This window comes from Clinocottus analis, unplaced genomic scaffold (genome assembly GCF_023055335.1).
Source record: "Clinocottus analis isolate CAN_PGR_092001 unplaced genomic scaffold, fCliAna1.0.p SCAF_20, whole genome shotgun sequence".
Lineage (NCBI taxonomy): Eukaryota > Metazoa > Chordata > Actinopteri > Perciformes > Cottidae > Clinocottus > Clinocottus analis.
In genome coordinates, this window is record NW_027175932.1 from 6,099,844 (window position 1) to 6,115,053 (window position 15,210).

Below are 15,210 nucleotides of genomic sequence, written 5' to 3' on the forward strand. Positions count from 1 at the left end.
CTATCCCCCCTATGGCACTTGAAAAAGCATGTCAGTGTCATTCTGCATGTGTGCCTTCCTCTTGATCAGTTCCCATGAGACACGTTGTGTTGCCGGCAGTCTGCAGCACATTCAACAAACAATCAAAGAGCTTCCGCTGGCTAATGACAGGTTTCTGAAAGGTCGGCTGAAAATGTGTGGCTTTGTTTCAGCCGCACACGCAGAGAGAGAAAGAAAATGTTTATCCGGCCAAAACATGTTGCTGGAGAAGTTGTTGTCAGTATTCAACATCACACGTTGCATAATAATACCGCCAAAGATGCAGATGGTTTTGTTCGTGCAAAACCCAAAAACGTGAATGCGGAGAGCAATTTTCTGTTTAACATTTACATGACATTTTCATGATTATTTCTTCAAAGTTACATCCATTATCAAACTAGCAGCTGTAATCTAAGGTTTCAGAAAATTACAGGACTATTTCATCTTGCCGCTTTTCTTTCAGGCGGAGGCCAGCAGTCAGAGGGACAAGGAGACAGGGAAAGAGGATTAGGCACGAGAAGTCTTTATAATCAGTACACAGCCAACAGCTATAGACAGACTGGAGATAAAGAGAGAGAGAATAAATTGAGAGACAGCGAGACGTATGCAAGCAGAGCTTAACAACAGCCGGGCCAAAGTTCTGTGGCAGATGATGAGATGACCTGCAATGAACATTTCCCGCATGCCTGTGGGTTTCAAGTAATCATCAAATAAAAGCAAGAGTTTTATGGACTGACAGTTAGAGCTCCTGGTAAAACTGACAATTCACTTGTGTTAAACAACTCTAAAATACTGTGTGTGTATATATATATATATATATATATATATATATATATATATATATATATATATATATATATATTGTCTGTATGTACGTCTCTATGTATGTACAGTATAAATGAATCGACAAAAACAACTGGCAACTATTTTTATCAGATTATTTATTGAGGATATTTTTTAAGACAAGCCATTTAGTTGTATCTTTATGGAATAATTAACTAAATACTTTTGTTTTTGTTAAGTAATAATCATGAAAAAAACTAACAATGTGATTATGTTGGGATCAAGAGGATTTTAAATTGTGAGTTTTAACTATTTATTTTTTTAATTTTGGGGCTAAACCTTGAGAAGGTAAACTACAGATTAACCAAATATAGAAACGATGTGTATTCACCTCAATAACATCCGAGGTGTGCTGGGTAAAGTTACAGCTTCAGCTTTGGTAAAGACAATAACCTCTCCTTTGTATTTATAGCAATGTATAGTAACTCTTAAAGACCAAAACAAGAACCAGACAAACCAATGAACTCCTTTTGATACTCCAGGTCCGAGTCATGCAGGTGTTTATCTCGTCTTTCTGGGATCCACTGGACCCAACGGACTTCCTCCTCACATTTTCTATTCAGTCTTTCTCCGTCTGCTATCTTTGAGAGTAACGAAGGCTTTTGCCGGCGTTTGTCTCGGTATGCTCTCATTACCTCAGTGCAGTTACCAAGGGAGCCGGTGTAATATTCAATACTTCTGTTGTTTCCCATCCCTTCAATCTCATTTACACTTGACACCTGACATTTGCATAATGGCCTCACTCTATCTCCAACTGAAATACAAGGTGGAGGTGAGGTGTGTGCATGTGTGTCTGAGCTAATGCTTGTTTGGTTGTGATGAGTACATATGCCTATCTATACCAGGTGTGTGTGTGTGTTTCCCACGCAAGTTAAATGACTTCCGTCTTAATCTAGCTCATTAAGCCTGCGGAGAGCTCGGAGTGCACCTCATTGACTGATTTGGGACAATTTGCGGAAATGCTGGCAGGAACACGTAAATGTGCATGTTAATCAGGGATGGCGTGACCCTAATCAGTCTGAGGGTTTAGGGTGTCAGGCAAACTGAAGACAAACATGAGTCTTTGTCTTTCTTCAAGCAATGTGCGATACTGGTGGAGAGGCTATGAAACTGAGTCCAAACTAGTCTCATCACAAGCTCTGGCAGAAAGCGTTTGCGATGTTGACGAGCTCACCAAGAGCGCTGGACACAAGAGATCAGAGAGCAGCCGTGGGATGAATTAAACTAGCTGATTGAAGTGGTGAGTAAGTTAGCCTTGACTCAACACCCTGTTGTTATTATATAATTATTTAAACAAAAGCATCACTTTATTAAATAAAAATGAAAAGCTTTCCACAGGCCACCGTCTGCTCGTAAACATAAAACCAAAGCTTCGACTCTACGTTCTTGTTTTACAACCATCACTGCGATTGATTATGTGTCGGGTTTGAGCGCTGCCAGAACGCGAGTGACCGGCACTGAAGCTGTTGGTCGCTGCTCCGTAAACGCGCTGGTCGCCTTACACGTCACGTGTAGACACGGTGTGAGTCCAGCTTGGTTGATGCTGATATAGAATATGTCTTTATGTGATCCATAAAAGTGTGTAAACGGCTCAAAAAAAACATTTGTCAGTGTGCAATCATTGGGTTAATATGTAGGAGGAGTAAATTACTGTTCCATTCACGGCACGGTATCACTCAGTGTGCACACGTCACCATGTTACAGAAGAGCAGGGGCCACGTTACATTAGACTCAATGATGGAGGTGAAACTTAAAAGTCACATTCGCACACATTTTTGTCACACTTCTCAACTGCTTCAATGCGGCCGAAAGCAATACATCTGCCCATCTTCTTGGAGAAAAGAAGTCAAATATCACGTGAAGAAAAAAACATTTGCATACGTACTCAGGGAGGAGACACACACACAATCTTACTCCTGATTAAACTATACTTTCGCTGCACATATTATTGAAATAATCTCTCTCTTATAATATACCTATTTGTCACAAACGCAGTGCCTCAAATATTTATCATGGTATCTTTATGTAGCAACCCCCCCCCCCCCCCCCCCCAACCTCCCAAACAAAAAAAAAAGAAGAATAACATAATCCTCCCCCACATCCCTTCCAGCCTGAAAGCTAGTGAGCTAGAGCTGAGTGAAACGCTGTACTTAGCAAATTGCATTTGAAACCAGGGGGGAATAAATACTACAGATAAAGACTGCTCTAATGTGCTCAAATCCATTAGAAATCTCATATTCACACATAGCTGAAATCACATTACAAGACGCCCCTAATGTCATTTCACAGGGTTTTTCCACCAGCATTTGCTACCAGGGTGAGACACTAACATCAAACATAATGGATTTTCGCCTTTCCGCTTCTCTCCCCACCTTCCTTCTGGTGTGCGTTCCCCTCATTGAATCTGTTGCGTCCTATTCCGGCTGAAATTCCCCTGCCCGTCGTCATTGTTGTGGGTGTGAGCTCTATTTTTAAGGTGGATGTGATGAATTTAGCCCAACAGTTTGAGAGAGGAGAGCACTCACAGGCACACGGGGCTGTGGTGAACACGCTGCACTCATCAACCCTGGAGGAACACTTGGCAGTTCAGTGTTGTTACACTTTATTGCAAAAGTGTTTTCATCCCTTGGCTTTCCGTGCTTCACTTGCTTCACCCAAAAACAGGAGAGCAGATGGGGCAATGTGGAAATAGCACATGTACTTCTGCTGGTTTGGACGACTTTTAAAATGAAGGCAAGGGAAGTGATGGACATCTACATCGATTTCTACTCTTCTGAGGAAAGATTCAAAGTCTTGGAGGGCATAGGATAATTGTCTCGGAGATATATATATATATATATATATATATATATATATATATATATATATATATATATATATATATATATATATATATATATATATATATATTTACATTCATAACCTTTGCCTCGAAATAACTCATGCAAGTAGAGGAGAGGAGTCGATATATAGTCTCAATCAGAGTCTGCCTGTTTGACTTTTCCACTGGTTGCACACTCAATGAGCACACTATGACTCTGGCATGACTGGTCAGGGATCAAACTGTCACTGATAGAGGAAGGACGAAAGGGGAGAAATATCCATCTCTTTTAAAAATGCATGTGTTGTTGGTTGAGGTTTGGCGTGATTCATTTTAGGCACAAGGGAGAGATGTTTGGCTTTAAATGCAGACGCCTATCTAGAAAAAAATCTCAATGAGCAAGACAGAAAAATATATATAGTACATATATACACACACACACACACCTAAAAGATCCTTAAAAACTACAGAGAAACAAGTAGTGCCAAAAGCCAAATTACCAAAATGTACAACTTGAAGACAGGAGAAAGTGAACTCTTGCTCCACCAATGGTTTCCTTTCCTTTATTCACACTGAAACATGTGTCAAACATGGCAATTATGTGGACATCCTACCAATTAAATCAACCACCAAAATAATAGGAAGGGGGCAGTGATGTCACATCCACAATGTAACACACAAACACAAATTGTTGTTAGCCTGTAGAACTTGACTTTACTCACATACACAGAAAAAAAAGACAGATATTCTCCAGCCCCGGTTATTAACTGTGAGAAACTCTGACTCAAAACTCTCAAAAATGCCGAGAGTCTGTTTATCCGCTATTGGATTAGATGTTGAGTTGAGGCCATCCATCTTTGAGAATAATTAACAAAAGATGGACTTACTTATGCAACCACCAATTAGGAGATCACAAACAATCCTCTCAGAGGGAGATGGAGAATATTAAAGAGGTTTAATGACTTGTTGATTGGTGAGTGGGGTTTGTTTAGAAAGGTGCACGGGGCAGATGAGCTGGGGAAGAGTTTAAAAAAGCAAACTCCCGACACGCTCTCCCTCTTCCGGTACCCACTCTGTAGCACACCATATGGTAACAGAGGTGCGTGGGTACACGTGCATGCGTTTGCATCTGTGGCGAGGCTTGTGTGTCCATGTGTGCTTATCAACCAACACCCCACACCAGTACACACGCCCGCACACACACACACGCACACACACGCACACACGCGCACAAACACATCGGTACAGGCTACTTCAGAAGCCGAGCTCCAGACAGGGTGAGCAGATCAATCAATTACATCTCTGCTCCAGCAATCAAACAAGGTTATTATCAGGCAGCAGCTCACCGACCTGGAAAGGCCCGGCCAATCAAAGGCTGCAGTGATGTGGGGGGGCTGGCGCTCGCTCATGTGACGGTAACACAGAGTGGCAGCTCATGTTGTCAGGGGATAGAAGGATGGGAAGAGGAAAGACAGACGACTGAGGCTGAATTCAAAGGAGAAAACAGAAGTAAGTGTGTGGGACAGGAACAAGAGAATATCTGTAAATCGCCCATCTCCGGCTTTCTGCCTTTACTTTGACATTACTCTGAGAAGGACGGGAGAAGACGCACAAAATACAGCTCTTTATGATACAGCACTGTGCATCATTTTTGGAGGATTTCAGTTTTTAGAAGGTAGTGCAACTCCTGTTTATAACACCTTTGTTTGGCTCCACATCTCTGAGAAATGACAGAAAAAGGGAAGATAAAGTGAAGAGTGAGGGACGTGGCAGAAGGCTGCACATGGTGAAAGCATCTCTTCATTGTGGATCAGTAATTCTCTTCTTGGCAGCAGCTCCCTCTGGCATTCATTCAATAAGCATTCAGGGTATTCTGTCCTCCCACTTCTGTCCTTTCATAGCAACAGGTCTGAAGAACCATATTAGGCTTAATTTAATTATAATACACTTAAAAAAATGGGAGACTTACATTTCATTAAATTATTGTTGGTAACACAATTCACCAAGACAGATGCACGCACACACGCACACCTGCAAGTCTCCAGACGCCAAACTAATCTCTCTCAAAAGGAGACAATCAGAAACGATCAGGCACTGCAGGGGACAACGCTGACGGGGACTGTGTGAACATCCGTGTGATTATGACCTGGTCATCTGAACAAGCTCCAAAGACATCGCTCTGTGTCTGTGTGTCTGTGTGTCTGTGTGTGTGTGTCTGTGTGTGTGTGTGTGTGTGTGTGTGTGTGTGTGTGTGTGTGTGTGTGTGTGTGTGTGTGTGTGTGTGTGTGTGTGTGTATGTGTGTCTCCTGCTAAGTTTTCTGAAACATTCAGTCGCGTCTGTCTTTGACCATCTACCTCCTGAACAACCGAGCCTGATTAAAGGACTCTTGTTTAGTACTGTTAGCGGTACATCATGTCATGGCATTAGTTATTGAAATAAATGGTACTAAATGTAAGAAGAAAAAAAAAATATTGATGTGTTTTGGTGTTCTTATTATCAGTTGACATCCAACCTTGAAATCGAATCTCATGAGAGTCAAATCAAAAGTATCTGCTCTAAATCACCCTTCAAACCGCGTCTGTGGTTCTTGCATTGGATCACACATCATGTTCAGTGTGTCAAAATAGGTTCTTAGTAGCGAAAGAGAAAACAAAAATACACATGGATGGAAAAGGAGCCGAAGACAGATGGAAAGTGAAAGAGAGTGTGTCTGTGTGAGGGGAGGGAGGGGATGTCTGCAAAACACAGTGCCAGTTTGCTGTGAATCTGTCAGGTGCTCCTGCCTGTCACTGGCTGCAGCACTGCCGTATCTTTATTCTTTTATCTCTCTGATGCCCTCCCCCACAGGACAACACACACACACACACACACACACACACACACACACACACACACACACACACACACACACACACACACACACACACACACACACACACACACACACACAGTTCTAAATAATACTGCAGGTTTTATCGCTTCCCAAAAGTGCAACTTCAGCCACTTTCCAGTAAGGGTGCAGTTTTCAATCTCTCCATGTCTTGCAACCGCACGCATGTACAGAGACAGACACACACACTTTGGGCATCACACACACTTACTCACACACCATACACACACACACACACACTAGATATTGTGCAGGAGATTAGATCCATCATGGCGGGGGTCTTTTCTCTGGCTATAGAAGGTGGATAAACTCTTTGATTGTGTTTATCCATTCCATAATGGAATCAGCCTTGGTTCCCAGGGCAACCTGTCCGACAGACTCATGTGAAGCAGAGTGTTGTCGGTCGGCGCTTAAGGGGGTCTAGTTGGTCTGAACGCTCAGCAGTGGACTTCTTATGAAGTCGGCTTTGCAGGTCCCCAAGATTTTTGGTTAGTGTGGGGAAAGAATAGCGGATTGTTGGTCAGATTAAAGCTGAATTGTGCCAGGACACAAAGACAAACATGTCTATGTTCCTTAACTACACACACACGCACACACACACGCCACAGGGTCCATAAGCAACCTTGCAGAAAATTGCCGAAAGTATGCAGATGTACTGAAAATGAATTCCTAAAGGATGAAGCCAGAGGTCTTTTTGTCCGATCCCTCCAGGTTACATTCAGGGTCAGTCGTCTCGTGCGGCATATTGCAGACGTATGGAAGGTGTCTATATGTGCAACCAGCAAACAACTTGAATCCAAAGCGAGCCAACATGCTACTCAGCATAGACGCAATCTCAGAACCTTTCTATTCCTCTGCACTTCCTTTCTTCTTCCTCAGATTTATCTCTCTCTGTTCTCATCCCACCTGTCTGTTTATTTCTTTTTTTTTTATCATCTTTTCCTTTGTGTTTTCCTTTCATTCCCTTCCATCTGCTCTCTTCCCTCTGTTGTTGCTTTCTTTCTTCTACCTTCTTTATCTCTCCGTCTCTGACCTTTCCAGTGTAAAATCCTCTCTCCACCTGATTTCCAACTATGCTCCCAGTATTTAATGGGGTGTGGGTGAGAAAGGGAGGGACCGGGAGGACGCTATTTACTGAGGAAAATCCTCCAGCGTGGAGGGAGAAAAGATTAGAAGAGAGAGCAAAAGCTGCCAGAGCAAAGCAGTACGTGCATGTATGTGTGAGTGAGCAAGACTTAAGACAAGATGGCCATGCTGCATTTTAATGGGCCCGGCGCAGGCACCTCTTTGAGGCCGACTTCAGATGATATTGTTGAAGGGAAACTGTAGTCTTCACCGGTAATTATGAAGCCGCTGCCTGACTAAACGAAGTTTAGGGCTCAACCGCAAATTATTTTGTGCCATTTTCACATCCGCCACAGTGGGGATTTGCATGTGCGTCATTCATAGGGTAACAAAGCATTGTCGTGAAATGATGACGACGGCTTTTTCGATAAAACAAACTTTGTTGCCGGGTTAAATTGGAAAATAATTTTCCTGCCGTTCTTTATTTCGCTCGCTCTTACTGGGAGCAAGGCCGATCCTGTTGGCCAATTAACTTCGTAGTGGATCAACATCATAAAAAGACTGCGTAATTGCAGGACTTATATGGATCATAAATACCTGAGTAATGGGTGCCATTTTAATTTCAGCAGCAGGGAGCGTATGGACGGAGACGGCTGCCGCACTACTTTGACGGAGGAGGCAATAAACACACTTGTTTTTCTGTCTGCTCGTCATTAGTAAACAATAAAACACAGATATACATGCAGATGACTGGGCTATCATAATAAGTGCCGGCTTCCATGGCGTGACAAATCAAGGCACCTTCTGGCTTTTGCAATTAATTTGGTTTATGGTCTTTGCATTAATTCAAACTACTTAAGGTGACAAACTGTACACTGGACCAGTACACAACATCATCACACAACATCATGATAATGATCTTTTAACACTGGACGTGTTCCCCTTAATTAATTAGTGAGTGTATTTCATTTGCAAGGTATATGTGACTCCACAACAAAACATTATAATTCGCAATAGGCCCACTGTTGTAATGTTTAGCTTTCTGAAAGTAATGAGGAGATTTTGTGTTTGGGAATTCAAGCAAAAAAAAAAAGTTGCAGGTAAATTATTTGAACACCGGAAAAACTTATTTAAAAGACACTCCATTTCACCTCTAACTCTTGCTCTAGGTCTGTGTATGCTGCTCGGGAGGGGAGTTAATGAGAGTGTGAAATTAGTGCAGAATCATGGTGTGTTTCGTTCTCACCACAGGCTACAGCGGTGGGTGGCAGAGCCCTTCTGTCCTCTTCCTGTCATCTAGCTTTCTATCCGCTCCTCACTCCTTTCATCGCTCGTTCCATTGTCCTTCCCTCGCTGCTCCCCCCGGGCGCTCGCTGTCAATGTCCGACCCTCTGACACTTACAGCCGAACCAACTTTGAGTAGACCGTGTATGAATTCAAGTATCTGCACATCACCACAAGTACTTTTTAATAAGCTAATGCTGCGAGTGAATTGGAAGAGCCGTGCACTCGATTGGCCGCGGAGCAGTGAAGTGTTCAATCCAGCTCACCCACCAGGCGGATATTATCTGAAGACCAGCAGGAATAATACTAAGTCTCCTTTATGTTTTAATACACAGATGCAGCCATAACATGCACTCGCCTGTACGTATACAGAAGGGCGATGAGTCAAATTCTGAATGAGACACGGAGAATAATTTCAAAAGATGACTGAAACTTTCAACCCAATCATCCCCACAGGTAATTTCAAAGTCCACAAAACTAGTAATTAGAAAGCAGCAAGATTAAAAGCAGAATTAAATGGAAAGGAAATTAGCCAAGCATGAGCACGATACTATTACATAAAACCCTTCGGCAAGGCAGTTCAGGACTTTGACTCACTCAATTAAACTATTTTCATAGATCTGGCCATCATTCCTATCAATTATGATAACATTTTACTAACTAATTAACTGAGATATGGCGATACTGCAACTCGGCTTTACCTGCACACACAAAAACACACACAGACCCAACTATAGAGGACATCGACAGACATGGGCATGCCCGGTCATCCTGTGGATGGTGAACAGGGAGGGGTTAGCTTTTTTTAAATGCCATCCTTGTCCGGAGCAAGGGGTGTAAATGCCACCCAAATGTCAGCATGAGACCCCCACAAGTCAAACTAAATTGGCTGCCATATGCACAAACACTCGAGCCTCAAAAGACATACATTCTACACTCTGACACGACAGGATTGCCATACTCGTGAAGGCAGAAGCAATCTTATTCATTCATTGACTACAAGCCACCAACACCGCTCAGAGTTGGCGCATATCCCAAGGGGGGGGAAATGTTTTGTCATTCTTGAGGTTCTCTCTAGAAGAGATGTCACCACACACACGGACAAAAACACACACACACACACACACACACACACACACACACACACAACATATTTGTTGTTAGTGACAGACTCAATAATCAGGCAATTGGACTGAGGTTGGATGTATTGAAATAACAGTAATTGTATCTCCCTCACAATATGAATGGAAGAAATAGCCAAATACATATCAGTTGCAATTGCTTTAGAAAGGCAACACACAGATAGAGAGCGAGGCAATTATTAGCGATAAGTACAAAAAAAAACACTCCACACTTGTCCCCTTTATTATAATCCATCCCACTTCTGGCATTAGGCCAGGGCTAGGTTGTAGTGGCAGCAGGCTAACCGAGGTAAAACAGATGTCCTCCTCCCCAGCCACCTCCTCCAGTTCTTCCTGGGGGAGTCAGAGGACCTTCCAAGACCATGTGGGGCATGTATTCCCATCCAACATATTCGGATCACAGATGCAGATATACAATTCTGATTACTGTTCACTCTCCGGCTGCTTCTGGACAGTCTGTCCAAACAGAGTAGGCAACAAACCACAACCTTGGTTGCTGAGAATACAGATACAGCTCACACCTGTAGGAATTTGATAGCTCCTAGGAATGGCGCTGGCAACAGTATTCCCCACAGAATGTTTAAGGAGGGTACCGTGGATGAAATAGGCTGTCTTCGAGCCAACGCGTCACGTGTCAAGTGGACGGGAGAACTTCCAGAACACCTGCAGTAGCACCTGAGCTGCACCACTGCTCTGTAACAGAGAGTCTATATCACAACGCAAGTCCAACTGTTTGTGTTATTTGGCTTACAAACCATTACACTGACAACCCTGGATTACTGCTATCGTGAAGCTCATCATCAGCTGGTTCTGTTAACTTTGGGTTTACCACTTCAACTATGATCCTGTTTATGCAGTGGTGCCATTAATAATTACAGGCCAACCACATGCAGCATCATCTGAACCATGAATGGAGTACTTCATAAAGTATGACATGAAATAAAATGGTAACGCCCACAAGGAAATGAGTTTATGCTGCAGCAGAACGGGATATTCAGTGAAGCGAAAGATAAAAATGTAATCGCATGAGTAGAAGGAAATAAGAAGCTTAGCCAGACATTTATATTTGATTGGATTCCCAATATAAAAGTAAGGTTAGATCACTAATATAAAGCACACCTGGCTAAGGAGTAGAGGAAAAAACACCACAACACGCAAACAAACCTTTACAGTTCCTCATTAAGACCCTGTTCTCTCGTATGCCCACACATTGCCACACACGCCACTGATTTCCTGCGCCGCACCCCCCAACTGCTTCTGTCATTAAAGCTGCCATGAGTTGCATGGCTGGCTGCAGGAGGTGTAGTGATCCATCAGCGGAGTGCCAGAGCTTTGCCATTAGAAAACCATCTGCAAGAAACAGCGCTCCATTGGCACTACAAGTCTGGAGAGGGCAAGTCGGAGGGAGAGAGAGGAGAGGAGAGGAGAGAAGAGAGGGCCCTGTGTGCGAGGCAGTTTGGTGTGATTGATATGAACCATTACAGACAACATGGAAGCGGTAGGCAGAAAGCTAGTCACCGTTTTATTTTTGGTCATTTGTTCAGACAAAAGCTTGGCCAGACCCACGGTGAACGGGGGTTGGACGTCAGTATGTGTGTGTGTCTCAGAGAGAGAAAGTGTGTGAGAGAGGGACTGAGAGAAAGCCAAATCTGAAGGGTTTGTTGGATCACATGTTTTTTGATCCCGACAGCCCACAGTAAACTGACTGGGCTGTCATATTTCACAGTTTGTGGGTTGGTAGACACTTCAAATACCCAAATAGGACATTTTTTTATGATATATACCCTTTAAAGCATGCGTATGCACTTGCATGCAGACAACATTGACAGTCCCTATTCTCTCTGAGATCGGGCTTGTCAGAGAGCATCCCTCAATCAAACAAACAAAAGGTAACATAACAACTGGCAATACAGCTTCGGTTAGTGGTGATGTGATGCAGAAATGCATTTGATAGATGAAGTGTAGTCTAGCTTTACTAAATCAATTGGCTGATTTTATGTAATTACACATTGTTTAGCAGCCAGTCCAATGTTTAGTGCTCAGGGTATATGTATCATTGATTCGCTAGTGTACTTGAACAAATTCAGTTTTTTTTCCATGTGTGTTGGTATTCACTGACTATGACATTACACTTCAAAGAGCCAAACAGTAAAGCCCAGATGGCCTGTGTGAAGCTATAGCTCTCCACTGGCGAGTATTTAAGATACTTTTAGAATCAAAGCATTCAAATGTAGAGGATAAACGAACACTTATCCTGCCTCAGCATTAAAACTATGCATCGTGATGTTTGAATTGTAGAAATGTAAGCCAAGCACCAGTGTGGAAGGAGGAAGCATCTCAGTTTAATGCATCCTAGAAGGTAATGTATCACTGCATGGAGGCCAATTCAATTAAATTGCCTCACTATTAGATTTACACGACTCGCCTGGGACCACAGCGCTGTATAGAAAACTACCAGACATACAGCAAAATCACCACAAAGACAACCCTTCACAATACTCAAATTTGATGGGAAATAAAAGGGAGGATGGTAGTCGATCCGTATTCCTGGATGGTATCATCAAAACATTTGGAGCTTAAGGAACAGTATATTACATCATGTTTGATTTACGATATCCCACTAAATGTTAAAATGGTTGAAATCAATAAATGGTCACTAAGAGGCCATGTAATATAATTAGTTTTCGTTTTACTGGTATTGAGTCATGTCCCAGCCTTCATTTGTCTTGAGTGGCTTGGTCATAGCTCTCTGACGGACCAGCACGACACCAGCGGACACTTTTAAACACGCATATCGTAAAGTTAATGGAATCCTGCCCAAATTGTTCCAGTAAAGACAGCAAGTTTGGTCATGCATTAACTGTATTTTAAACTGATCTGATTAAGTTTACTATTGCAGGACATCAGTCGTGTCCTACATCGGAAATTACAAAATGTATAGACGCGACATAATATATTGCTTGGAAGTATTGGAAATGTATTCCTACTTCTACTTTATAATTAACAGTAACGACTTTTTGAATTGAGGACTTCCTCGATGCTTCATTCATCTCTGCTCAGTCCTCAGCACTCACTCAAAATAGTAGGCGGCACCTCATCCCAGACTTGCTGATCATTACGAATAAACTAGAAACACACATTCAAGCCACATCCAAACACATTTTTGGCTAGATGTTTGGTGTGTCAGTCAGTGCTATACCTGAGAAGAGGCTGGAAGATGACGGTGATGTTCCTCGCTCCCGGTTTACACACAAACTTCATTTCTCCCCCCTCGATCAGGTTGTCATCAGCACCACCTGGAACATAGGAGACAGGACTTGACTCAACCAGACATGAATGACATAGACATCTATACATGCTGTAGCAGGGCAGTGTGTAAGATGTCAAAGAGCGAATCATATGTAGGATGACATTTACATGACTTGAGGATCTGAGGATGTGCTTTCAAAACAGGCCCCTGAAACTTAACAAGCATCCCTGTGCTGTGTCCTTTAACAAGACGCCAAATATCAACCAACCCCGAGAGTGCTGCTCTGTCAATGACATTGATCTCTGACCTCTTTGAAAGGGGAATGTAACAGTTAAGGTCCCTCCATTTTCCATGGAATCCTTATTACTCTTAAATTATTCGGAAACATTCTTAAACATTTAAATATTCAATCGGTACAGGCGTACAACTTCAGCCCTAATAAATCCATCACTTAATCAGTGCAGCTCTCCATCACACATCTAAATGTGTCCCACATGCTTGCACTCTTCCATGCCCCTGCGTCACTGCGTGGGTGAACCCCGCAGCTAACAGGGTTAATCAGTAAATCATTGCCATGTAACATGCTCAGAGAGGAACGGGGGAGTCGGACGCTGAGCAGAGGGGGCTGCAGAGAGGGGAATAGGGGAGATCACAGGGGAGAGAAAGAACACCGAAGCTCATTACCTCCACTCATCCTGAAGTAATCGATAAAATTGATGGAGAAGAAATTGCGCTTCGTTGTCAATACAGCTAACTGCAAAGCAAAAGGATGGTCTATCTTTCTGTGTGTGCGTGTGAGAACACTGCGCATGAATGCACATGATCATGTTTAGGTATATTTATACATAGTCCGCAAGTAAAGTTGATGATTAGGAAAAGGAGGAGAGCAGTGTGTGGCATTCCTGCCTGTGCGCAGTGAAGGAAATATTATACATCCCATTTTCTAGGTTTTATGTTGATGGTGAAGTCCCACAAGACTCAGTATCAATACATCCGTGAGACTGGAAAAAACAGATAATGCAATATATAATATCAAAACCAAGGGAGTCTAATACATTAACAATTGAGCTGTGTATGTGTGTGTGTGTGTGGGGGGGGGGGAACTTGAGGGAAAAGTTTGCGTACAAGATTTAAGGTGCTGTAAGAATAATTCTATCAACTTGCTGACTGCACTTTCCTGTGGAAAGTGTGTTCAATCGAAATAAGGTGAGATGTGGTGTCGAGTGAACAGAGTAAGTTAAGTGGAAAAAAAACTGAGCAGAAATCAAACAAGACGGCGATCCGAGCTACTTCGATAGGGTTTTGAAATAGGTATGGCTGTGTGCGCATGTGTGTTCAGGAATGGGGAGATTTCAGTTGGGCACAAAGCTCTGCTCTGCTGTTTTCTTCAGTTTAATTTCCATGTCCAATACGACCTTGCAAAGCTCGTGTGATATAACACAAAGACACTTCGGCTGAGTGCAAAAGCCCTTTCCGCATTACCTGCGCCTCCAGCCTAGCCGTGCATTCAAATGCATATCAACCCATTGTTCCCTGCGCCGGGCTCCATTATACATTTCTAATGGAACAAGTTTCCTTTGAAAAGTATGGGAGACAACACGCTCCGTGTTTCCATTAAAATGACAAGGGGAGCTTTCAATCCATCCAAAAACTTTAAAATCAAGGGTTTCTGATTCGGATCTGTTGCCATGAAATTCGGCAGCAGGGTAAGCCCACATTGGTGTTGCTAAGTGGAGACAGGGATGAGGTGCAATTCACTCAAACTCTCTCTCACTGTATCTCCATCCATTCATCCTTTTGTTGGTGCCAATTCAATTAAGACTCAATTACAGGCTCCTAAACAAAGCTGCCGCCGACACGCTCTCCCGCTGATTCTCTCTCTCCATCCCTCACATT

At 42.8% G+C, this 15,210-nt stretch overlaps 1 protein-coding gene across 1 annotated transcript in view; it reads right to left on the reverse strand.

Moving 5' to 3' along the window:
- Positions 1–15,210, reverse strand: part of exoc4 (exocyst complex component 4) — a 102,453-nt gene that overhangs the window by 51,995 nt on the left and 35,248 nt on the right. Inside the window, exon 11 of the mRNA XM_068586867.1 lies at positions 13,264–13,360. Coding sequence (XP_068442968.1) covers positions 13,264–13,360 — 97 coding nt within the window. The remainder of the gene's footprint in view (positions 1–13,263; positions 13,361–15,210) is intronic.